General features: G+C 44.1%; 1 protein-coding gene across 1 annotated transcript in view; it reads right to left on the bottom strand.

Moving 5' to 3' along the window:
- Nucleotides 1–27,547, bottom strand: part of NFX1 (nuclear transcription factor, X-box binding 1) — a 185,617-nt gene that overhangs the window by 90,879 nt on the left and 67,191 nt on the right. The window contains exon 11 of the mRNA XM_030551651.1: nt 2,632–2,662. Within this exon, the coding sequence (XP_030407511.1) occupies nt 2,632–2,662 (31 nt within the window). The remainder of the gene's footprint in view (nt 1–2,631; nt 2,663–27,547) is intronic.

Raw genomic sequence — 27,547 nt, forward strand, 5'->3', positions numbered from 1 at the left:
TGACAGTCTGGTCATATGCTTTAAGAATATAGCATAAGACCCACCTACCAAAAGCTATGGTAGATATAGCATTACCTTTGTAACCCTGCTTTGACTTTCTAAATTTAGAATAGGATTAAAGTCGACAACATGCTTAACATCCAATAAATGCAGCTTCTAGTCGTGGGTGGGGAATACTAGATTAGGACTGAGAGGAGAAGAACAATAGATAGAACGTGGTATTCATCATGTGAACAAATTCTGAATGAAACCAAAAAAATATCTTTCTGGAAAACAAGGGAAGTAAGGACGAGAAAAGATGAGAGTTCAACTCATTCACTCACCTGAAATCACTCTGGAAAGAAAAAACATCTTAAAAGGAAAGAAGTTTGTCCTAAGGCCTTTCATGAGAGTTGGTTGCATCAAAATCTACATGGATGAGGATTAAGTTCCACTGAGGGATCACAGGATGAATTACTGGTCTTTGAGACCATTTCTTGAATACCAACAGAGGGAAATCCAAAATATCTTGGTACCACATCAGGCCACAAAGAATTTCTAGCTCTGACAGCAAGAGAGCATACATTCTGCTGCTCTCCAGACAGTGGAGAAGCCTCTCTGAGAAATGGCTCCCTTCAAGCTGAATGAAGCCAAACTGAAATGAAGGCAATTGTAAAACAGGACCTGGAAAAAATAGATACTGGGAAGCACTAATCACTAATAGGATCATCAAATCAAAACCAGCAATAGAAGAGTGGTTGTGAAATAGAATCACAAATCCAGTTCATCAGCCTGAGCAGCAAGGAAAGCAGCACTACAGTTCCCTACTCTACCTCTCAATTGAGGGACACAAAGACATACAGGGCACAGGCACAGCCCCAAAAGATAGTGCAGGTCAAAAGATTTCAGTCTTGTGCGCATGCGAAGAACAGTGGTACTGCTGTTCTTTTTTCTTCTTATGATCCCTTGGTACTAAGTAAGAACATTGCAGAACTCTGGCCTACAGGACAATCCAGACTCCCTGAAAACCAAGAATTTTTCAGCACTGGACTTTGTGGTCACGTAAGGTTGAAAGTGTACAGAAGGGCCTGGAATCAGTTCTTATTCTGAACCTGTCCTCAAAACTCTCGTGGCTTCTTCTATCACATGGATCCTAGTTGGCACATGCAATGCTTCTGACCAGCGAATATCAAGAAAAAGCCGCACTAAATTGGCAAATGCCAAGCATATCAAGCATTGACTACAAGTGCCTGAAATGTGAAATGTTGAGCCACAAGATGAACAGCTTTCACTATTCCTAATGGTTAAACACCAGTGACTAAAACCATCCCCAACACAGGAAATTTCCTCTAATAAAACAAAGAGAAGAAGATTAAAAAGTTAAAGATTGCTATATTTGTCTAAAATCGACTATTCAGTAGAAATAAAAGGGTAGACCCACTACCAATGAGCAATTGGCTAGATGTATTCTGTGGGTTTTTTGTTTATTTTTGCCTTCCTCTGAAGCATTAGGGATGAGGTGGACCAGTGGGCTGAGGTGGTACATAGAATCTATTCTAGAAACTTGACTAGTATGTTTTGCTCATAATGCTCCGTGTTATACTTATCATGAGATTTGGAGCTGGGAAGGAAATTTTTCTCCAGGTCAGATTGGTTTATATTTTTCCACCTTCCCCTACAGCATGGGGTTCACCTGCTGGGATTATCTCACCTAATCGATTCCCTGCCATTGCAGGGCCTCTGCCGTTGCTCTCCAGTTCTATGCCTATGGCACACAGTATAGGCTGCTGAGGGACTGAAATGTTTTGGACTGTATAAAGTCTTTGGGCTTAATACGGATTGGAATTACAATCCAATTAGAAAATTTTGCTTATGAAAACTTGAAACATTGAGTTTTTCTCCTCCTGAAATTCTTAGATACATTTTATGCTGCACACTTTCTGGTTAACTTTTTTAAACAACTATTCTGATATAAAACACTAAACTTAGGGTTAAGATTGCACAAGTGTATTTGACACAACAGTGAAAATACTAGAAAAAGGGGAAAAAAACTTTAGAAAATAAGGTTAAATAATTGGTGGAGACTTTTTGTCTGAAAAGTTCTAAAGGTCTTCCTCTCCATGAGGTTACAAGTATAGATTTAATAAAAGATCTAGTCAGAAGGAGAATAAACCAACTATTTGCATTGGAAATTTCTAACACTGAAAGCACATAGAATGGTATACTGATGTATTTACTATTATTTGAATCCTGCTACAGATTTGAAGAAGCATATAAATATATGCACATCCATGCTTTGATTCCAAAGAATTCAAAGGTTTAGACCATATTTAAGTGAACAAGAGTGTTAAATATCTAAAATAAATCTTTAAAAAAAGCAATCAAAGCAAATAATATAGTACACAAAAGTAGCAAAAATACATAAAATCCAAGACCACCAACTTTGCACATGAAATCAGAGTATTGTGTACTGGATGAAATTGACACTATACTTCATACAACCTCCACTGGTATCTGATCTTTTCATCCACATACTTTCATTCAATATATGCAGTAACAAACACAAAAAATACATCAGTTTGAGTAGAAAGTTTTTAAAGCTTCTATTTCATAAAGGTGCTAATACACTGTTAGTATATTACAACTATTTACCTTTATTTTTGAGGAGGGCACATGGGACTTCCTAAGAAACAGATAGGAAAAGATTAAATCACAGCAAATTATATGTAGCAATAGCTTACTGTTCTAGAAAGCTAACAACTACATACAGTATATCAAATGAAAAAAAAAGGCAAGCAATTGGTTTTTAGCTACTACAAATATTTGCATACATAGTAAGTGGGGAAAAAAGATCTGATCTTAAATGGAGGGGAAGAAATGGAGGTTACTGACCTATATCAGAATGTTCTGGTCTCTATCCGTATTCCACACAAGTGTAGGTGTGCATTCCATGTGCTTGTGCTCAGAGATTTCTAGCAAGTAGCATCCATTGGTCCCGGAAAGTTTTTCTCCTTATCCTCCAAACTGATGGTATAAGGGGCAGTGTAAACCAATGTCTCTGTCCAGTTCCTCTTTTACCACTAAAGCAAGAAGGATCTGAACCAGAGAGGAAGGAGGCTGCGTAGTGGAATACAGATAAGGACTAGATATTTTGAAGAACCTTCAGTAACTTGCATCTCTTCTTGGAACATGAGACCCTATGTGTATTCTACCTGTGGGTGATCGATAAGCAATATTTAACAGGAGGGGGTGTGAGGATGCAGTTGGTATAGATACTTGTAATACAAAGAACAAATAGCTTAATGTTCTAGAAAGCTACATCTGTAGCTGCATCCATAGAGGAGGCTTGAACTAAGGCCTAATATTTTGTGAATGTATGGACAGAGCTCCAGGTAGCCGCTCCACAGATATCCAGTATAGGTACCTCTCGAAGAGATGCTGTTGAGATTGCTTGCGCTCTAGTGGAATGGGCTCTTACTCCATTCAGAGGAGAAGTGTGTGTCAACTGGACACACAGAATGATGTAGCCAGAGATCCAGTTAGAGATTCTTTGAGCAGATACCTGTCCTCACAACCGTTCCACTATAGTGCCAAACAGTCTTAGTGATTTATTAATTGATTTTGTCCTTTGCAGGTAGAACATTACAACTTGTCTGATGTTCAAAGAGTGAAGTCTCTTTGGAAGTATGAGATTTTGGGAAGACTGCCATTAAGCAGGTAGGTCAATTGATGCAAAGCTCAGAAATTTCTTTACGGATGGATTTCAGGCAAAGGGAAATAATCTTCTGACGAAAAATAGCATAATCACAAGTGCTCCCAATTGGCTCTGGCTTCTGGCCAATGTGACAGCAATTAAAAAGGTGACCTTTGTGGGAATGTGGGACATAAAACATGTTGCTAGTGACGCAAATGATGATTTGATAAGTATTGATTGTACAAGGCTGAGGTCCCATTATGGTGCAGTTTTCACCACTAATGAGAAGGTCCTACCGAGACCTTTCACGAATCTAATTGTTGTTGGGTCAGTAAGAATGGACTATCCTTCTACTGGAGGGCAGAAGGCATGATTGCTGCTTGCTGGACCCACAGGGAACGAATAGAAAGCCCTGAGATGGATTGTCCAGAATAACGGAATAGTATATCTCCCCTGGAACCATGGCCCAGAGGTGTCCTGGAGCAGTAAAGAGTGAACTTTTTGATTGTTTGGGATGCGAAAAGATCCCAGGATAGTGTTCCCCACTATGCAAAGATCTTGTTCAGGACGGAATTGGGTATCTCCCCCTCATGGTCTGTGAGCAAAGTGCTTGCTGAGACTGACTGCTAGAAAATTCTGTGTGCCTGGTAGGTACATAGCAGAAAGAATTATGTAATTTTTGGTGCACATAGAGAGGAAGCAGCAGAGAGTCCTGTGGCACCTTATAGACTAACAGACTTACTGGAGCATGAGCTTCCGTGAGTGAATACTCACTTCGTCGGATGCACGTATGCAACGAATTGGGCATTCACCCACGAAAGCTCATGCTCCAATATGTCTGTTAGTCTATAAGGTGCCACAGGACTCTTCGCTGCTTTTACAGATCCAGACTAACACGGCTACCCCTCTGATAGTTGACAGAAAGGAAGGGATTTTTGCTCCATCTGGTTGTTTATGTAAAAGACAGTCATTATGATGTCTGACAGTATTTGGACATGGTGAGACTGAATAAGTGGGAAGAACACATTGCAGGCGAGATAGACTGCTCTCTGCTCTAGTAGACTGATATGGATACTGGCTCCTGAGTAGACCAAGTGCTTTATGCGGCGTGGTTGTCCAGGTGGGCTCCCCATCCAATCAGGGTAGCAGCTTTGACAATGGTTGCATCAGGTGTGGATGTAATTAAAGAAACTCCCACAAATACTTGTTCTGGGTTTATGCACCAAGCAAGAAAAGCTGTAACCTTGGTGGAAATTGTTACTCTGATGTTTGTGTGGTCTCTGCCTGGTGAGTAAATAGAATGGAGCCAGGCTTGTAGGCAATGCAGGTGAAGCCTGACAAATGGTGTTACATAGGTACATGATGCCATGTGCCTAATTAGGAAAGGCAGACCTTAAGAGTAGTTTATGGTCTGAAAGTGTTGTTCATCTTGTTCTTATCAAATTGTTCATGGTCTGGAATCTTTCCAAAGGGAAATAGGCTCTTGCTGAGATCAAATCTAGGGTTGCTCCTATAAAGTCTATTGTCCTTATTGGAATCAAAGTGGACTTTTCTTAGTTAACACAGATTCTCAAGTCTGCTAGATGTTGGAGCAAGAACAGAGCTACTGACTGGATCTGCTGACTGAAGCGACCCATTAGGAGCCAGTCATTCAGATATGGAAGACTGTGTAAACTGTGATGTCTCATTTGGGCTACACCACTCAGAAGGCCTTTGTGAAAGTGTTGTTGCTAGCCCAAATAGAAGTACTCTGAACTGGTAGGGAGACACTAAGATATACTAAGATTAAAAATCTCAAACACTAAAATATTAAGAAAAAAACTATGTACAATACATTTACAGGTTTGAAGACAAAAGAAGCACTGAGAAATCTGTGGACACAGCAGATTCTGCCTCAAGCCATGCAGCAGTAAGAAGGACCTAGAGAGGTGTCAGTCTGCCCCAGCCCTTATGCACTTGGTTCAGAGCATGGGGAGAACAATTGCACAGGTGTGAGCCAGTGGACACTACTTGCTAGAAACCTCCAATTTCAGGCATGCAGAGTGCATGTATACCCATGTGTGGAATACACATAGAACATAGCAGTCAAAGAAGAACCTCAAAATACCCATTTTATATTTACATATCACACCAATTTTTAACTGCTCTTTTTCTTAGAGGTTCTTCAACATGAACAGTAGTGCAGTTTTTTTTGTTTTTTTTTTTTACCTCCTCACCTCATTCCCAAAGAAATGTTAGCCATATAAATGGTGACAACTTCTCTGAAGGGAACAGACACACTGCAAATCAAGCACTAGCAGAGCATCCCTATTTATTTTCCTGCTTCTAAAAAAAAGCCACAGCACATCTGACTGGTTTTGCCTTCTATTATTTTCGAAGATTCATGTGATAAATCCAAATCCATTTTTTTTAAATTAATGGTGCAGAAAATTGAGGATTTTTTATATTATTCTTTTAACTGGCCACTAGATATTTTGCACTTTCACTTGAGATCTATTAATAATAATAATGCACAAATTTTTAAAAACTCTACTGTAATCTCTTGGGGTTATTTTGCTTCAGTACCATTTTGCTGTACTGTTGGAAATCCTATTACGTATCCCAGAACAAAAGTTTCCATTAATAGTCAATTTAAATCTTACCAGAAATATGCCTTCTCGTAACAAGAAATCCTCAAGTCTGAAATTCATGACTGAAGGGTTAACCACACCCATATGCCCACAGTGGCTATAAATACTGTCATAGTTTTGGTGCTTGAACTACCCCCAATAGGCACTCAGCAAAAGCATCATAGTCCAGTCAAGAAATGTTCAAAGAAGTTGTGATAACCTTTAAATTGTCTGTTCTCATATACATAAAATACTTTAAGTCAGAAAGCCATGCCAGATGCAATACCAAGCAGTCTACCAAGAAAAGAATAGAGGGGAAGCAGAGGCAATGAGTGGGGAGGAGGCATGCTGGGTCACATACCCCTCCCCCAAGATGGTGCAGCAGGGACCCTTACTGCAGAGAAGCTGAGCTGGTGAGCTTCACCAGGCAGGTTGAGGCAGAGGCAGGAACAGAGGAACAAATGGGAGCTGCCTGGATGGGCTGCTGCTTTCCTGGAGGGGGGAAGGTGGCCAAGAGGGTGGGGAGCGGGTGACAAACTGTTCCAGGATAGTGTCCCCACTCTGTTAGCAGGCATGGGTTGTCTATGAGGGAGGGAATCTCTTCTCAGAAGATGCTCTAATTCTTGCTATCCCAAGAAACAGATGTTTGGAATGAGAGAAAATAGAGACTTAAATGGGAGAAAAGTAGCAACTTGATCAGCATCCCTGCTATTGAAGGGATAAAACCATTTGGTCCTAAGATATTACAGGCCTGCCCTGAGGAAAAACAAATCTTCAACCCACTACAGTTAGAGAACAGTGACTGAAGTAGAGGATTGTATACTGCGTTGCGTATGCAAGCTAAACTGGCAGGTGTTGGGGGTTGAAGGAGGGGAGGCGGTTGGGAACACAGTCTCTATCCCTGAACTTGCAGTAATTTTACAGGATACTACCACTAAACCTATATATGTTATTATTAAATTGTCTAAGCTGATCCTCCTCTTCTCTTTGTTGCTTTATCAGATTCATATGAACAATTATCTCATGACAATGACTATTTGCCGCTGTAAGCAGGGGAACCTGAGCAGTTACATCAGAGGTAACTAAGCCAGTTGCTCACTCCCTCTCCAGCAACCCTAATCCTGTTACCTGGCTTCCTATTGACAGTGACTGTTTGGTGCTGCAGGTGGTGGGATCTCTCGGCCCACAGCACCAAATGGGTACGGTTTAGTTGAAGTGTTGACTAGGCAAAGTCAGTGATCTCGTCTGAGTCAGTCATAGTGTGGAGGAAGCCACACTGCAAATCTCCAGCCTCACCCCTACTCAGCAAACATAGCTCCCCATGTGAAGCAGCCCCTGCCATTCCAGGCTTCAATCCTCCTCTCCCGCAAAAACAGTCAAAGCACTTCAGTCTTGACCTGTAACTCCATTTCCATTCAGTTTCATTTCCATTCATTTCAAACAAGGGAACTGAATGATGCAAGTGAACTGGAGGGAGGGACTGAATTAACATTGATGTCAAAATACTCCCGTACCTAAAGCATCAAATGGGCACCCTATGGAAATGAGGCTTTTCTGATGTTCTAATTGTCACCAAGAATCCACAGACTTCTTCCCATAGATGTCTAGAATGCTTCCTGAAATTCAGAATTGATCGAATGCAGGAGAAATGCCACTAAGGAGATTGTTGGGTCTCACTTTGCTCAGCCAGTAACAGCTGGGTTGGTTTCAAAGTCAAGGCACTGGGAGTGGAACCCAGGACTTCTGGGCCCAACTCCCAGCTCCAAGCACAGATTTTCTGTGAGATCTCTGGCAAGCTCCAGATCTCCATCTGCAAAATAGATACATATCACAAAACTACCTCCAGGGGTGCCATAAGAACAAATTCTTCAATACATGTATGGTATCCATACTTGCAGGTAATGAGGGCAAACAGGTACCTAGTTAGAAAAGTCCTGAATTGTATGAATTTGCCTACCGAGACCAGGAGGAAAAAAGCATAAAACTTTCAAACTTCCCCAAGGACAGCAAAAGAGACCAGTGCCTGGGATAGTCCCTCAGTTCCCCCAGTGACTGCCTCAAACTTAAAGAGGTACACTAGCCCAAGCAACCTTTAGTTGGTCACTAGAAGTTAGGGAAACAAAGCTCATCTTCCTTTGCAACTCCAGGGACGCTGAAAGAAATGATTTGTTGCATGCAAAAACAAAGGTAATAAAAAGGTACTGTTTACCCAAGTAACTAAAGCTCTTGCTCCTACTGTACATTTACTCTCTCTATTAGGGTATGTCTACACTTGCGAGCAGACACAGATACATATGCACGCACTGCTAGTGTGTGGGCACCCCGTACTTGCCTATCCACATATGCCATTACTGGCATGGGTATATGGTGTTCACAGGTATCTACCCGTGTCCACACTGGTCCTTTATGGCATGCAACATTGCATTGCTAATTCAGGCATATTATCCCGAAGTCCTTTGCATCAGAGGTAACACTGGGAAAAAATGGTTACTTACCTTTGTGTAACTGTTGTTCTTGAGATGTGTTAGAATATAGAATATCAGGGTTGAAAGGGACCTCAGGAGGTTATCTAGTCCAACACCCGGCTCAAAGCAGGACCAATCCCCAGACAGATTTTTGCCCCAGGTCCCTAAATGGCCCCCTCAAAGATTGAACTCACAACCTGGGGTTTAGCAGACCAACACTCAAACCACTGAGCTATCTCTCCCCTTGCTCATGTCCATTCCAAGTAGGTGTATGTGTGCCACATGCACAGTTGTCAGAAGGTTTTTCCCCTACCAGCACCTGTTGAGTCAGCTGTGAAGCCCCCTGGAGTCGCACCTTCATGGCGGTGAATATAGGTCCCTCCGACCCACCGCCTATTCAGTTCCTTCTTGATGGATACTCTGACAGAGGGGAAGGCGGGTGGGTCTTGGAATGGACATGAGCAACCTATCTTGAACAATAGTTACGAGAAGGTAAGTAACTGTTTTTTCTTCTTTGAATACTCATGTCAATTCCAAGTGGGTGACTCTCAAGCCTTACCTAGAACATGGGGTTAGAGTTCATGGAATTGCAGATTGAAGAACTGCTTTGCCAAATACCACATTGTCCCTGGAGTGCTGGGTATTGACACAGTGAGAAGTGAAAGCTTGGACCGAAGACCACGTCGCTGCCTGGCAGATCTCCTGGATCAGGACCTGGGCCAAGAATGCTGCCAAGGAGATCTGCGCTCTTGTGGAATGTGCCGTTAGCTTCGGGGCAGGTATTTTTGCCAGATCATAGCATGCCCGGATACAGGACGTGATCCATGATGAAATTTTCTGTGATGACACCTGGAGGCCCTTCATCCTGTCCACAATTGCAACGAACTGATTCGACTTCTGGAACAACTTTGTGCGTTCAATATAAAAAGCTAGTGTTTGTCGAATGTCCAACGAGTGTAGCCTTTGTTGTTTGAGCCTTGTTCCATGGATCATCCCTGATCAACCTCAGTCAGCCTTGTGATCACCCTCCCCCTGTGTGATTAACAAGTGGGTAGGGGTGGCCTAGGAGAGAAGGCCTTAAAAATCACAGGCTAAGCGACCAAAGGGAGCTAGAGAACAGGGACTGCAAACTGGGGAATTTGAGAGGGAGTCTGTGGGAGGGATATGTAATATAACCACTACGATTAGGAATGGCCACATTGCCAGTGCCAACGCTGCTGTCTCCTCCACCTATGCCTGTATCCAGACAGACAACCTAACCACGGATGCCTCTACCCAGATCCTGATGTGGATTTTCAGAGACTGTGGCCTGCATTTCCCATTCACAGAAAGCCAGACTGGGGGGACCAACCAGTATGAAAGGTCCCTGCTGGTCAAATCTCTCAGGAAGCAGGCGAGAGAGCTACAGGAGGAGGTGGCTAGGCTGAGGAGCATCCGTGCCCATGAGGAATTCCTCGAGAATATTCATATGGAGACATCCAATGCTGAGGAAGGTATCCAGCTATAGAGAACTGCTGTCACACCGCCAGGGCAGGAGGATATGGCTCTGTCACAGAGAGGACACTGGCTGCTGGTTACTTCTGGCAGCAGGAAATGCTCCACCCCTACTCCCAAACCCACCATGGTGATGGAAAACGGGTATGCTGCCCTGGCAATGAGCCACCACTAACAGGAGAAAACAAAGGGTAGTGGTGGTCAGTGACTCTCTTCTGAGGGGGACAGAGCCCAAGTGTTTAAACCGTGCAGAATCTGCCACAAGCTCATGCCAATGGGCAACCCCCACAACTCCTGCCTGAAGTGGCTGGGGGAGGCACATCAAACAGATTGCTGCAAGATCGGCAAAAGGTTCCACCCGAGGACAAAAAAGGAAAAGGACTTCAGGCTGAAGCAACTGCTTATGAAGTGGCTCTCCACCCCCAGCTGGCTCCGTGTGGAGTGCTCCAGCGTCTGTTCGAGAAACGGCACGTAGGAAGGACTCTGGGCACAGAGACCCTGACGCTCCCAGATGCTGAAGCCCATGGAGACAACATGGGGCCACTCGCACTCTCCGGTGCAGCATAAGCAGCACAAGAAGGCAGACAGAGTGCGCTTGCCCACAACTAGAACGGCCAAATTTGACAGTGGCACCAGGAGTCTACACAAGAACACCTGGTGCTGGTCTCGCGGGAGCCTGCACTGTTGACTTCAGGCCCACAAACGGATCCAGCGAGTCTGGTGCCTTTGGATTCTCCTGCTATAGAGTGCCAGGTGGAGGAACTTGAGCTTCCTTTCACCCCAGACACATTCAAGTGGCCAGAGACTTGATGCCATAACAGCTCTGCAGTGCCCCACCTCGAGACAGAACTCTGGCACCGTGAGGTGTGGCACCGTCGAAGGGCAAGCCCACGATGATAAAGCATTGTTCGCCCTCTCCATGGCACTGCTCTCCGGCACTGACCCGCTCATCACCGCTGTGATCAACGTGCTCTAGGTTTCAGTCATCAGACTCAGAAGCAGAGTACTACTATTCTAGGTGCCATCGGCACAACTGGAGCAGCGCTGATATAGGCAGGAGGCAGTGGCCATTCAGGACTCTGTGGGCGTATCACCAAGCTCAGGGCACACACTCTAGGCTACCAGTCCATGGTATCAGAAGGTGGTATCCCACCACCACCCAGGGGCTGTCTCACGCCTCGGGGATGGCTTTGGTCCACAGCACTGAGCTATGTTCAGGTCCCAGATCCATCACTGAGTGATGCTGCTGTGGGCAGTGAGCAGCACAGCACTGAGCACGACATGTCCAGTGATCTGGAGGAACAGGAGGGTCCAGTGCAGCCTATGGCTTCATTGTCATCCTTGCTGGACGAAGCGGTGACAGGGTTTTCATCCTTGGGGCTACCCCCCATCCACAGCAGAGTGCACCAGGAGCTGTTGCGCAGGGTGGCCAGTAACATGGGGCTTCAGACTGAGGAGGTGGTGGAGTCTGAGGACCACGTTACACTGTTGACTCATATTTAGCTTGTGGTCCACTATGACCCCAGATCCCTTTCCGCAGTACTCCTTCTTAGGCAGTCATTTCCCATTTTGTATGTGTGCAACTGACTGTTCCTTCCTAAGTGGAGCACTTTGCATTTGTCCTTATTGAATTTCATCCTATTTACTTCAAACCATTATCCAGTTTGTCCAGATCATTTTGAATTTTAATCCTATCCTCCAAAGCACTTGCACTCTCTCCCAGCTTGGTGAACCCGACCACAAACTGATCCCTGCGGGACCCCACTCATTATGCCCTTCCAACATGACTGTGAACCACTGATGATTACTCTCTGTAAACAGTTTTTCAACCAGTAACTTCATCTCGTTGCATTTCCCCAGTTTGTTTATGAGATGGTCATGTGAGACGGTATCAAAAGCTTTACTAAAGTCAAGATATATCATGTCTACTGCTACCCCCACCCCCATCCACAAGCTTTGTTACCCTGTCAAAAACTATCAGGTTGGTATAACATGATTTGTTCTTGAAAAATCCATGCTGTTACTTATCACCTTATTATCTTCTAGACGTTTGCAAATTGGTTGCTTAATTATTTGCTCCATTATCTTTCTGAGTACAGAACTTAAGCTGACTGGTCTGTAATTCCCGGGGTTGTCCTTATTTCCCTTTTTATAGATTGACACTATATTTGTCCTTTTCCAGTCTTCTGGAATTTCTCATCTTCTATGACTTTTCAAAGGTAATCGTTAATGGCTCAGATATCTCCTCAGTCTACTCCTTGAGTATTATAGGATGCATTTCATCAGACCCTGGTGACTTGAAGACATCTAATTTGTGTAAGTAATTTTTAACTTGTTCTTTCCTTATTTTAGCCTCTGATCCTATCTCATTTTCACTGGTATTCACCATGTTAAACGTCCAATCACCACCAACCTTCTTAGCGAAAATCGAAACAAAGAAGTCATTTAGCACCTCTGCTATTTCCACATTTTCTGTTATTGTTCCCCACTACCCCACCACTGCCCATCCTGTTCTTGGTCTTCCTCTTGTTTCCAATATATTTGTAGAATGTTTTCTTGTTACCCTTTATGTCTCTAGCAAGTTTGATCTTGTTTTGTGCCTTGGCCTTTCTAATTTTATCTCTACATACTTGTGCTATTTGTTTATATTCAACCTTTGTAATCTGACCTAATTTCCACTTTTTGTAGGATTCTTTTGATTTTTAGATCACTGAAGATCTCCTGGTTAAGTCAGGGTGGTCTCTTGCCATACTTCCTATCTTTCCTACGCAGTGGGATAGTTTGCTCTTGTGCCCTTAATAATGTCTCCTTGAAAAACTGTCAACAGTCTTCAATTGTTTTTTCCTTTAGACTTGCTTCCCATGCGATCTTACCTACCAACTCCCTGAGTTTGCTAAAGTCTGTCTTCTTGAAACTCATTACCTTTATTTTGCTCTTCTCCCTCCTACCATTTGTCAGAATCATGAGCGCTATTATTTCATGATCACTTTCATCCAAGTTGCCTTCCACTTTCAAATTCTCAACCAGTTCCTCCCTATTTGTCAAAATCAAATCTAGGACAGCCTCTCCCCTAGTAACTTTCTCCACCTTCTGAAATAAAAAAAGGTCTCCAATACATTCCAAGAGCTTGTTGGATAGTCTGTGCCCTGCTGCGTTATTTTCCTAACAGATGTCTGAGTAGCTGAAATTCCCCATCACTGCCAAGTCTTGTGCTTTGGGTGCTTTTTTTAGTTATTTTAAAAAAGCCTCATCCAGCTCTTCTTCCTGGTTAGGTGGTCTGTAGTAGACCCCTCCCATGACATTACCCTTGTTCTTTACCCCTTTTATCCTTATCCAGAGACTTTCAACAAGTTTGTCTCCTATTTCCATCTCAACCTCAGTCCAAGTATATATACATTTTTAATATATAAGGCAACACCAACTCCCTTTTTTCCCTGCCTGTCCTTCCTGAGCAAGCTGTACCCTTCTATATCAATATTACAGTAAAGCATATTATTCCACCAAGTGTCTGTGATGCCAACTATGTCACAGTTCTGTTTATTTACTAGCATTTTGAATTCTTCCTGCTTATTCCCCATACTTCTCGCATTAGTATACAGACATCTACGATACCGATTTGCTCCCTGCCCTGTTCCCTCGGTCTGTCTTATCTCTCCTTTATTCCTGCTATAACAGCTCATGCTTCCACCCCCAAAAATTATGACCCTTCTCTAGTTGAAAGCCCTCCTTACTAGGTTAGCCAGTCTGTGTCCAAATATACTCTTCCCCTTCCTTGATAGGTGGACCCCATCTCCGCTTAGCGGTCCTTCTTCCTGGAACAGCATCCCATGGTCAAGGAAGCTGAAGCCCTCCTGGCAACACCATCTTCGCAGCCAGGCATTCACCTCCAGGATGCATCCGTCTCTGCCTGGGCCCCTACTCTTGACCAGAAAGATTAAAGAGAATACTACCTGTACTCCCAACTTCTTCACCCTTACTCCCAGAGTCTTATATCACTTTTGATCTGCTGAGGATCATACCTTGCAGTATCATTAGTGCCCACATGGCACGAGGAGCATGGGGTAGAAGTCAGAGCACTTGGTGATCCTCAACAATCCCTCCGTAACACCTCAGATATGGACCCCTGGCAGGTAGCATACCTTCTGGGATCTGTCAGGGTGACAAATTGGAGTGGGGGGGGGGGAGGAAGAGACCTCCAACTTCTAGCCAACTAGCTAACTACTAGTAAAAAAATAAAACTATTTACAGAAACACTCAAAGTTCAGTTACTCGGGGAATCACTTGATGAGGCAAGCAAGACACTCAGCTCCAACGACTGTCACTGGTGGTAATAAAGAACTGAATAGGCGGTGGGTTGGCAAGGACCTATATTCACCACTGTCACATAGTCACCTAGTCAATTTTCTGGAACTACGCTGTATGAAGCCAGGAAGAAGAAGGTCCAGTATAAAGCCAGTCAGGACTCTAGGGGAGCAAGCCTCCTCTCTCTGAGCATACTGTCTCCATGGCAAGAAGCTTACAGAGCTTCAACTTTCCTGGGTCCAGCATCCCCTTCCACACCGTGCGCTTCCTGTAGCAAGTCCGCCTTGGTGGGGCTCCTGGGGAAGCCAGAGAGCCCTGCAACCCAACTCCACAGTCAGAAGTGACTCTCAGCCAGCCGGTAAAACAGAAGGTTTATTAGTAAACAGGAATACAACGTAGAACAGAGCTTGCTATCACAGAAATCACTTTTCAGGCAAGTCCCTCTTGGGAGTGTTGGGCCAGATGCCCTGGACTCCCCCTCTTCCAGTCCACCCCACGCAAACTGCCTGCTTAGAGAGACCTAACCTCTGACAGCCCTCCCGTTGCTCCTCCTCCGTCTCTGTCTCACTTCCCAGGCAAAAGGTGTTACCTGGTCACACCCTCATCCTGGGTCTCAGGTAACACAGGTGCAGACAGCTGGGCAGCCTCTCCTGCCCCAAGAGCCTCCGCAAAAATCACACACTCAATTCCCACCACTGAAGTACTGGTGCAGTACACTGGGAAACTGAGGTACACTTAGTATTAGTATAGGACAGTAAGACTCATATGAAACATAATAAGATGAATAAACCCCCACTTTGTCACAACCTCCATGAGGGGGTGACTCTGGGGGCTCCACAGCTGACCCAACAGGTGCTGCTAGGGGAAAAACCTTCCGACAACTGTGCCTGTGGCATGCACACTATTAGTTGGAATCTACATGAGCAAGCACTTAAGAAGAACCACCTTTCTAGTTGTTGCTGGCACTGTAAGCTGCTTTCACACATTTTGGCAATGACAGATCCCGCTCATCTCACCCTTCTTCCAAACTACTTTGGAGACATGGAGCAAGTCCATGAGGATTTGCTTCTGCTCCTGCTCATAGGACAAATGTTCATGAGGTCCAGTACTAGACTTTCACTCCAGAGAATTCTGAGATGTCAAAGATGGCCAACCTGGAGAGAGAATGAAAGTCCATGGAACAGATGTCTTGAATGCTGAGAATGCAATGGTATGGCCATGGGTGGATTGCCACTTCTGGTCCCAGGAAACCAGCTTTGAGGGGTGGGACCACATCATCTTGGAAATCTTAGACCAGTAGCTGAAGTACCTCAGGATGAAAAAGCATACCCTCTGTGAGTTACACTGAATTTGCATCAATGATCCAGTGCCAGACCACTTGATTTTGAAAACCGATACTCGTACAAATATGGGAGGTCATCACTGTTTGGAAGTTGGCAACCTCTGACAATAACCAGGCAGCTGCAAACTAGTTGGGGGTGGGAAAGTCAACTGTTGGGGCAGTGATGGCTCAAGTGTGCAAGGCTATCACTATTGTGATCTACCAACTGGTGGGTGGCACTACCAAGGACCCTGAAATTATAGTGGGATTTCAGAGAATGGGGTTTCTGAACTGTATGACGCCACTGATGGAACACACATTCCTATTTTTTGTCCATGAAAAAGGGCCCGTGAATATGTTAATTGAAAAGGTTACTATTCATGGGTTCACCACGGCTTAGTGGACCATAGGATTGGTTCATGAACACAGTCAGCCACACAAGAAAGATTCACGACACAAGGGTGCTAAGTATGTTGGGACTGTACAGTTTGGGCAAGGGAGATCTTTAGTCTCCAGAAATGTTATGTATAGTGTTTCTGTGTCAACATTTATTTTCGTCAGCCTCGCATATTCGTTACTACCATGGCTAATGAAGGCATACTTCACCCAAGGAAAAGGGAATTCAACTGCCAACTGAGTAGATGCAGAATGGTGGTGAACTGTGCCTTTGGGTGTCTGAAAGCACATTGGTGATGTTTCCAGTATCAGCTGGATGCCAATGTGGCCAGTGTGGTTTGGATTGTAGCAGCTGTGACAGGGTTGGGCCAGATGGCTACAGGAGAGTGATCGAAGGGAAAGCCTCAGGTTAAGTAGGTCCCTTTTCCCTGGGTAAGATAACAGGGGCAGTTCCAGAACAATCAGGAACTTACTGGAACCAATTAAGGCAGACAGGCTAATTAGGACACTTGGAGCCAATTAAGAAGGACCTGTGATGAGGATACAGAAGCTGTTGGGAGGAGGCCATGGGGAAGTAGTCCAGTGAGTTGTAGCTGTCACACAGGTGTTACACGAAACACTGTAAACAGCTGTGATCCACAGGGCCCTGGGCTGGAACCTGGAGCAGAGGGCAGGCCCAGGTTCCCCCCATTCCCCAACTCCCTATTGGATACAGGAGGAGCTGACCTGGACTGTGGGTCCCACCAGAGAGGAAGGTCCCTGGCCTGCCCTCGATCCACTAGGTGGACCAGCAGAGACTGACGGTATTGTTCTTCTTCCTTTTCCCCATGCTGGCCAGTCATGAGGTTAGCTGAGCAAATGGCAGGTTTGAGCCACTAGCAACAGTGGTCAAACTAAGGGCTGCCGTGAATCTCTGAGACGAGCAAATCCACCAATAAGCGCAGGACCCACCAAGGCAGAGGAGGAACTTTGTCACACAGAGTGCTGTGCTTTGCATGATGTCTGTGAATGTTGTAGTAGAAAGAGAGAGTTTGAGACATGAGGCCTGATATAAAAGGCCTAGCGTAATGTCTAATGCCCAAACAGAGTCAAGCCCTGCTAATATAAAGCAGAATTAGTTGCCTTGTTACAAGCAGATGCCTGCTTTCAGGTTCACTGTCTGATACATGAACTTGACAAGAGCAGGGCTGACACTCCAAAAATACAAGCACTTCTAGGCACTAAGTATTCATGTAAACACATTCCAGAAGGGTAGTACCAGAATACCCCAATACAAAGTTATGGTATAAACACCCCACCCCAAAGATGATACAAGGACCCCTCCTAAAGATAACATCAGGATGACACGGTGATGGATAGAGATGTTATGGTCAAACCAATAGGTATAAGGTAAAGGGGGGGGATAACTAACCATGTCAGAGGGCAATAGGTAACTTGTTTGTATCAATGTGTAAGAAAGGTCACAGAGGTAATGTCTTTGTCTGGCCGAGGGGAGAATGGAAAGTCCTGCTGTTAACTTAGCTAGTCCATTGTCATGGCCGTATATGTGCTAGTCTAACTGTAGACGTAGATTTAGGGAGCTAGTATCTTACTTTGTTGGCAATAAACCTGGCAGAGCACCTTCGCTACTGAACCAATCTGTGATCTTCTTGGGCAGTTCAGTCGAGGTCCGCTGGGTCTGCTCTTTGTGCAGAACTGGTGCTACACACAGAGAGAACACAACATCCAACAACTGACAACAATGGTGACCCCAACCGCTGATCTAGTAAGTAGGCGAGCTGTCCTGTGTAGGAATCACAATCTAACATGGCAGAACACTCTGAGCGAGGGAATCCCCTTATCTTCTCCCTGAAAATCCCCCCAGAATTTGATGAGGTATGGACATGCTGGATTGCCAGTAAAGGTGGTGCATATAAATTTAAAAAAGAGATGGGGGAAGAAACAAGGAATGGAATCTGTAAGGTTCAGCATAGATTGTAGTCCTAGAAAATAGTAAGAGTAAGAAATGTACACAACAGGCCACAAAATTGGTAGGGCAGCTAACTGAAACAAAGAAAAAGTTAAAAGCAGCAAGAGAAGCAACAAAGCTCTGAAATGCTTCTGCTCTCCTAGCAGGGTGGCAAGCAGTTCAGAGACATTAGACGTTACAGAAAGCACAGGAACAGAATAAAATGTTGGAAATAGCTGTAAAGAATCTGTCAAAAATGGAAGTGCCATACCCTAGTATAAATATTGGTCAGCAACAGGCTTCGGATACCTATATAGTGCTTGAAGAATGGAAACAGAAACGGAAAAAGACGGCCTGAGAAAAATTAGATGATGTAACATGAAATGATTGAAATAGGTGCTGCAATGGGGACACTGGGAATGAGCCAAACTGGCCACCTAACAAACCAGGCACAGGGGCCACTGCATTGCAACTATCTGTATGATAAAAGCCAGGTTCCACTAAAACCTAAACTGAGACCTAGACTGGTGCCTGTCAGAACAAGAAGAGTAAATGCACAGGAGGGAGAAGTAGCAAACAATACTTTCACTGGATTGGTAAATGAGACGAAGGAAAAAAATGGAACAGTTCACAGGGCATGCTAGGAGACAAGCGCGGCGATTTGATCACAAGGGAGTGGATAAAAAAGAATTTCAAAGTGAAATACTGAGACTGAGCAGTTTAATACCAAAAATTGATGCATTAATACATGGAGTTGCCCAAAAACAGTTAAACGTAGCAGGCAAGGGCACTCTTGCAATCTATCTGGCATGCAGACAAAAACAACAGACACTAGGGGAACAAATTCAGATTTTGCAAGAGCAGTTAATGACCCCTACTCTTATCTTGGAGCTAGGATAAAAAACAGAGGTGCAGGTTCCCAACTAGTTTAATTCACAGAGCCAATAATATAACCTTCTTTCTCAAATATTTTTACATGTAGTTAAATTTTCCCTTATATCCTCTGTTTGCTAAACTGACAGCTGCTGCCTGTACTTTAAGATAATTTGATTGAGTTAATCTTTCCTGGCTCAGGTATCCCTCCTTTCCTAGGTGGTGCTTCCCTCTTCCCTTCCCCTGCACTCCCTGCCTCTCCTCAATTCTGCTCTCTCTCTTTGCTTTAAAAGTTATAGTTATTCCAGAAACCACCATGGCTAAAAAAGACAAAGCAACTGAAAATAGAACAAAATAAAGAGAAAATAAGATAAAAGTTTTACTTTAAATAAATCCAGTAAATTATTATTTTTACTCTTCAGGAATCAACAGCTGTAATTTCACCTAAACTTTCTTGAAGATATGGTTGCCAGGCAACAGAAATGCAGACTCTGCTTCTAATTCTAACCACTGACTAATATTTGAAACATTTCCATATAGCAGAGTTTTTAAAGTAATATAAAGAAATTAAAAATGCCTTAACATATTAACCTAATACAACAAAGAGGGAAAATAACAATATGTTTTTTTTATCAATTCTTATTAAAAGTTTAAAATAAAAAGATAATAACTTGCTTATTTAGATCTTTAACTTTCGTTTACCTGTTTATTTTCTATAACGTGTTGCTTTAATACCTAAGGTTCTTAATACCTTATCTTGTATAGTTATAAATATAATTCTAGTGCCATTCATTTTCAATTGTAATTTTGTCCTGTATGTCGTCCTGTGTTGTGTGTGTCACGGGACCACTTTTTTATTTTGTTGCAACAAAAGTCAATTTTATACTTTTTAAAAATACAAATAGTACCACACCATTTTAATATTATGGTTGGAGTATAACCATCATAACATTATTAACCAATTAATTTTTTTTGCAAAAGCTCAAAAAGGCCTCAGTTATAAATATATACATATATTTCTGCCTCAACAAAAATAATTATATTTCTGCAAACAAAAATAATTATATTTTATTAATCACAGTGGGGTTTTTTTATTCAAAGGAAAAAATGCAAAGGGAAACAAGACCAGTAATTCAATTAACAAAATGTCACTTTCCTGTTTGGATTTTTATAAACTTTTTTGCACCTTTATTAAGTATTAAATTATAGCTATAGGAATGTTATAGCAACAAATAGTAAAAAATATATCAATATAAACTGTCTGGTTATGTTCCAAAATGTTAAAGCTAACCAAATAATTTCAACACGTTAACACCTTTTTCTCCCAAATACAACTAAGGATATGTCTACACTATGAAATTAGGTCAAATTTATAGACTTTTTTTAGAAATCGTTTTTATATAGTCGATTGTGTGTGTCCCACACAAAATGCTCTAAGTGCATTAAGTTGGCGGACTGCGTCCACAGTACCAAGGCTAGTGTCAACTTCCGGAGCATTGCACTATGGGTAGCTGTGAGTAGCTATCCCACAGTTCCCACAGTCTCCGCTGCCCATTGGGATTCTGGGTTGAGATCCCAGTGTCTGATAGAGCAAAAACAGAGTCATGAGTGGTTCTGGGTACATGTCGTCAGGCCTCCCTCTCCCTCCCTCCGTGAAAGCAACGGCAGACAATTGTTTCGGGCCTTTTTTCCTGGGTTACCTGAGCAGACGCCATACCATAGCAAGCATGGAGCCCGCTCAGGTCACCATCACTGTACGTCTCCTGGGTGCTGGCAGACATGGGACTGCATTGCTACCCAGCAGCAGCTCATTGCCTTTTGGCAGCAGACGGTGCATTACGATTGGTAGCCATCGCCATATTCCTGGGTGCTCTTTTAGCTGACCTTCATGAGATCGGTCAGGGGTGCCTGGGCAGACATGGGAGTGACTCAGCCAGGTCATGCCCATCTTCTGCTGAGCACCCAGGAGATAACGATGGCTTGCAGTCGTACTGCACCATCTGCTGCCAGCCTAAGATGTAAAACATAGATGGATCAAAACAAGAAATTGACTCGATTTGTTTTGTGAAATCAACGGTCTGCTAAAACCAGGGTTTTGAGTTCAGTCCTTGAGGGGGCCATTCTGTGTGACAGCTGTTTGTGTTTCTCCTTGATGCAAAGCCATCCCTTTTGTTGATTTTAATTCCCTGTAAGCCATGTCGTCAGTTGCCCCTCCCTCCATCAGAGAAACGGCAGACAATTGTTTCACCCAAAACCAGGCGAGGAGGCAACAGCAGTGTGGTGATGAGAGGAACACGGTCATAGACTTTTCACAAAGCACGGGCCAGGCAATGTGCCTCAGCAATGTGCACATCATGCTGCATGAGCTCTGCAAACACGCTGGCCAAACAGGAAATGAAATTCAAAAGTTCACAGGCCTTTTCCTGTCTACCTGGCCAGTGCATCTAAGTTGAGAGCGCTGTCCAGAGCGGTCACAATGGAGCACTCTGGGATAGCTCCCGGAGGTCAATACAGTCGAATTGTGTCCACACTATCCCAAATTCGACCCGGCAAGGCCGATTTCAGCGCTAATCCCCTCGTCAGAGGTGGAGTAAAGAAATTGATTTAAGAGCCCTTTAAGTTGAAAGAAAAGGCTTCGTCGTGTGGATGGGTCCAGGCTTAAATTGAGGTAATGCTGCTAAATTCAACCTAAAGTCGTAGTGTAGACCAGGCTTAAGTGTTATAAACGTTTAATACCCTCAAAGTGTTTTCATAGGCCAGCATTTAAAATTCAGTTTGGTTTAATGTTTATACTCTTTTTCTTTAATGTTATGTTAAAGGGAAGTAGTGGTGGTTAAAGTCTGTGCTTCTAAACAATTAGCAGAAGTGGAATTGATATCAAGCAAATTAATTCCAGAAAATTTGGTAACAATTCTGTTACTAAACACTTTTGCTAAAACAGAGTGCTCAACAGGGGAGAGCAGTACCCCTTCTCACAGAACATCGTGAACATCTATTTCAGCAGTTAAGCACTATATTTAGTATATAAAAAGTTAATAATGCACACTAAATTAATCTGTGTACTAAATTTGGGTTACTGAAAACAAGGGAAATGTAAAACTTTATTCAATTAATCAACTTAAGCTGTTTATAGCTGCATCCCACAGACTGAAGACTCCAGAAGGTATCAGGACATAGTGAAGAAACCCTCAGGCATCAAGAAAAGAAAAATGAAGTGCTTTATAAACAACAGACTTGCCAACTACACCTCAGTCTACCATATACGGACAACTAGGTAGGCAATCAGCTAAATACCACTAGCTGGACCACGTCTAACTGTCATTTAATCTGTATATTATTAAGTAAAGTGAGTTCGTGTGCCGCTGGTTTTAAATCTTTACCAACAAAATACGAATGAATTTAGCTACTGTGTAAAAGCAACTGTATTATTATTCTATTGCTGTAAACCATTTAGAATAACATTGCTAAACTGTTTAACCAACACATAGGTAAAAATTAACTAATTAATGACAGCAAACAAACAACAAACCAGTAAAGAAGTTATTTTTACTGTTTATGGAAGTTACATAGTAACTACCATAACCAACTCATTAGGAAACATTTTCTTTTTTTAATCACCTAATCTTATCAGTAATAAACAGCTAGCTGGCACTGGCATTGTTGGTGTATAACAAAAACAGTGATGAGTTGGCAATACGTCAAATTGTGTAAACAATTCCCTGTTAGTACCAGTCATACTGGGGGAGAGGGATAGCTCAGTGGTTTGTGAGTTCAATACTTGAGGGGGCCATTTGGGGAACTGGGGTAAAAATCTGGGGATTGGTCCTGCTTTGAGCAGGGGGTTGGACTAGATGACCTCCTGAGGTCCCTGCCAACCCTAATAGTCTATGATAATTTGGAGTCAATAACACTGCATCCTAATTGAAACAGGTTATTCAAAACAATCTTGTTCGGTGTCTGGTTAACAATATTAAATCATAAAGCAATGTTTGGTAAATTGGTTACTGTCCATTCAGTAGGTTATGTGGAACACAGCATCTGTAAGAAATAACTGGATCTACGTCAACTACTGGTGTATCAGAGGTATGCAATCATGTAGGTTATGTGGAACACAGAAGCTAGCTGATCCTGTTTCCTGCCCAATGAAGGTCATCAGAGGATTACTCCTGGGGGAATTCTATGCCACTGCAAACATGCAGAATTCATGTCTACTACAGTATTGCCCCCCACCCCACCCCAAAAATACATTCTGCTGAAGAAATACTGCAGTTCCACCTTTCATGCACCAGAGGCCACTGTGGCACCAGAACAGCCAGCTGACTGGCAGTAACAGCTTGTCACTGAGCTCATCACAGCAGTGTGCCTGTGGAGCCAAGTAGGAAGCAGAGTAGGGCCCACGGGGCTGCTGGAGGATCACAGACTGGGATTCAGAAGGGCTAGTGGGGTGACAGTACTGAACCAGGGGCTGAATGGAGGGCCACATGGAAACAGGGGGTGCAAGGACACATGGGGACAGGGACAGATGTGCCTGACTGAATGGGAGGGGCTTGGGGTCAGCTAGGGTCTGCATAAGGGAGCCTTCCCAACTACCTAGCAATCCCTCCTCCCCCACCCAAAAAGAAACCATTCCATACCCAACAACTCTCCAAGTTCACTGCCAGGCTCCTTCCTACCCAACAACTCTCCAAGTTCACTGCCAGGCTCCTTCCTTCTCCCTCAGTTCCTCTATTACCTCATACTTTCCCAAGCCTTTGTACTGCTTCTGAGGGGTGCAGGAAATATGTTTCTATATTGTAGTTTAAATGAATTACTCAAAGTTCTATATTAACATGCTGTAGCAGGGTGGACCCCCGTTCCTGCCTTAAAGGGGTAAAAACTGCCCTGGGAGGGGGCTGTGGCTGGAGAAAGCAGCTTTTAGGCTGGGCTAATTGGGGGAAGTGGCTGCAGCTGTGGCCACGCCCCAAACAGACTCAGCTGGCCCTATAAAGCCAGGGAAGCCTGGGGGACAGGAGTCTCTCTCTGCCTGTAGAGGGAGAAGGGCCTGGCTGCAGGGAGCGAGAGACAAAGTACCTGAGTAAAGCAGGGCTGGGGAAAGGCTGAGGGGCTGGGGAGCTCCAGCCTGAAAAGCCCCAGGCTAAGGCCTAGCATTGGGCTAAAAGGTACTGGGGGTTGCAGAGGGCAGCCCAAGGCAGCAGGCCTAAACCCTCCTTGCCAGTGATAAGTAGGCTGATACTGCTATCTGCCCCAGGGCGCAGGGGCTAGACAATGACTGGCCGTAGCCTGATATTGAGGCAAGGTGGGAACAGTAGGAGGGAGTTCCCCTGCAGAGGGGAGACCCTAAGACTGAGGGGTTACTGCCGGGGGACAGCATCCCAGGTAAAAAGGCATCGGATCCAGGGAGGGGCACGGGGGTCAGAGGACAGGCAGATCACGGGCCTGCAGAGGGCACTCCACAGCTGGAACCGAGCTAATTCCCAGAAGTCACCAGCAGGAGGCGCCAGAGGGGTGAGTCCACACCTCTACACATGCCTAGTAAGGAATCTATTTGTCAAACACACATTTCCTGAATCTTTTGTCTGTATTGTTACAGACATACTTGCTGACAAGTATTTTGAAATAAATTACCAAAATATTGAATCTGGTGTGACAATATCGTATTATTTTGACAAATAAAATATGGAGAATTTTAAAATATTGTTGACAGAATTTTTTAACTTTTTGGTGCAGAATTCCCTCAGTAGAGAGTGACAACTAGCAATAAGGGTAACTTATATCTGTCTGGGGATTGGTCCTGCTTTGAGCAGCGGGTTGGACTAGATGACCTCCTGAGGTCCCTTCTAATCCTGATATTCTATGATAACATGGGAGGACAGTACTGTGTAGTAACTAATTACAAAAAATTATATACAAGGCCTCATTTGTGATGTCTCTACTCCAAACTTCTGTTTTACTACTTATATACACAGCAAAACACTCATCCTACTACTAATACAGTACTAACTGTAATTGCCCTAATATGAGTGTGTTGCTATCTGCAGTACCAAAGTAAAAGGGCCAGACTACAACAACAGATTAGAAAAGGATTGTGATGCTCAAATATGAGGCAGTGTCATATTATATAGGAGTGTGCACAAAGCTCAAACATAAAATTCCATTCCTCAAAGTCCCTGAGTTAACATTCCCACCAAAAGGGACTAAGACATAATTGGAACATAAAATCTGTTCACCAGTCATACGAGGGAAGGTGCAGACCAAGGAACAGATGGGGCATGAATATGTAGAAGGTAAAATAAGGTGGCCATAAAACAGTGTTTAGCCTGCTGGGACATCTTCAGTCCATGCATTATGCTTTTCCAGGACGATGGTTAAAACATCCTCCGCATAAAAAGACAAAAAGTGGGGGAATGTAGTAGAAAGAGAGAGCCTGAGGCCTGGTCCACACTACGCTGTTAAACTGATTTTAACAGCGTTAAATCGATTTAACACTGCACCCGTCCACACTACACTGCTCTTTATATCGATTTAAAGGGCTCCTACAAAACGAGAGGAGTAACGCTAAAATCGATATTACTATATCGATTTAGGGTTAGTGTAGACGCAAATCGATGTTATTGGCCTCATTCTTTTATAGTAGCTACCCACAGTGCACCACTCCAGAAATCGACGCTAGCCTCGGACCACGGACGCACACCACCGAATTAATGTGCCTAGTGTGGACGCGCACAATCGACTTTATAATATGTTTTATAAAATCGGTTTAAGCTCATTCGAATTTATCCTGTAGTGTAGACGTACCCTGAGACATGAGGCCTGATATAAGAGCCTGGTGTAAGACCTAAGGCTCAAACTAAAGTCAAGCCCTGCCCTCTTACAAAGCAGATGCCTGCTTGCAAGTTCACCGTCCAATACATGAACCTGGCAAGAACAGGGCTGGTGTTGCAAAAACACAAATATGCTTAGGCACTAAGTCATGTAAGCACAGTCTAGAAGAGTAGTGCCAGAAAACCCCACTACAAGGTTATGGTGTAAACACACTCCCTGAAGATGATACTGGGACATACTGAGCCCTCTTAAAGAGAAGGTCAGGATCATAGGATGATGGATAGAGATGTTTTGATTAAACCAAGAAGTACAATGTAAAGGGTGGTAACTAACCACATCAGAGGGGCAATAGGGAATTTGTTTGTATCAATGTATAAAAGAGAGGTCACAGAGAGGGTGTTGTTTAGCTAAGGGGAGAATGGAAAGTCCCGCTGTTCACTGAGCTGAGTCCATTGTGATGGGCATACATGTGTTAGGGTACTTGTAACCATTGAGCCAGGGCATTAGGACGGTGCTTCATGGACAATAAACCTAGCCAAGTTCCTTTGCTACTGAACGGAGCCTGTGGTCTTCTTGGACAAGTCGACTGGAGCCTGCTGGACAGGCTATCTGGCCAGAGCAAGAGCAGCACACAGAGAACACACACACAGCCAATAAGTGATGACAACCATAAGGACAGGTTACTCACCCTGTGCAGTAAAAACTGTTTTTCTGAGATGTGCCCCGCTATAGGGACTCCACTTCAGGTGTGTGTGCCCCATGCAACTTCAATTGGACGTTTTCATTAGCCTCCACTCGGTTTGTGCATCCATCCCATATATTCCTGTGCCCTACACAGAGGATACAGAGGTCTGTGCAGGCAAACCACCTCAACTCCTTCTCTACCGCAATGTTCTATACAGGAAACTCTGAAGCAGAGGGGAAGGAGGGTGGGTAATGATCACCAAGAGGGGGACACAGCTCGAAGAACCACAGTTACTGCAAAGGGTGAGTAAATCATCACACAATATCAGGGTTGGAAGGGACCTCAGGAGGTCATCTAGTCCCACCCCCTGCTCAAAGCAGGACCAATTCCCAACTAAACCATCCCAGCCAGGGCTTCCTCAAGCCTGACCTTAAAAACCTCTAAGGAAGGAGATTCCACCACCTCCCTAGGTAACCCATTCCACTGCTTCACCACCCTCCTAGTGAAAAAGTTTTTCCTAATATCCAACATCCCCCACTGCAACTTGAGACCATTATTCCTTATTCTGTCATCTGGTACCACTGAGAACAGTCTAGATCAGGGGCTGGCAACTTACAGCACGCGTGCCAAACACTGCACGCAAGCCGATCTTTAGCGGCACACAGCTGCCTGCCGTGGTCCCGGCCCCCAGCCTAACTCAGCCCCCCAGCCCACCGCTCTCCCCTGCCGGGGCAGGAGGCAGAAACTTGGTTCTGCGGCAGCCAAGCTTCCCCCGCCCCCTCTCCTTCCCCTAGCATGGTGCTTTCCTGCCCTGCCCCCTCTCCTTCCCTGCGCCAATCAGCTGATGGCCCTTGCGAGTGGGAGGAGGAAAAGCAGCAGCATGCACACAGCTCCGTAGAGGATGCAGAGAGAGATAGAGACGGAGCCTTGGGGAAGGGGGTGGAACAGGGTATATCCCT

The sequence above is a fragment of the Gopherus evgoodei genome, chromosome 2 (genome assembly GCF_007399415.2).
Source record: "Gopherus evgoodei ecotype Sinaloan lineage chromosome 2, rGopEvg1_v1.p, whole genome shotgun sequence".
Lineage (NCBI taxonomy): Eukaryota > Metazoa > Chordata > Testudines > Testudinidae > Gopherus > Gopherus evgoodei.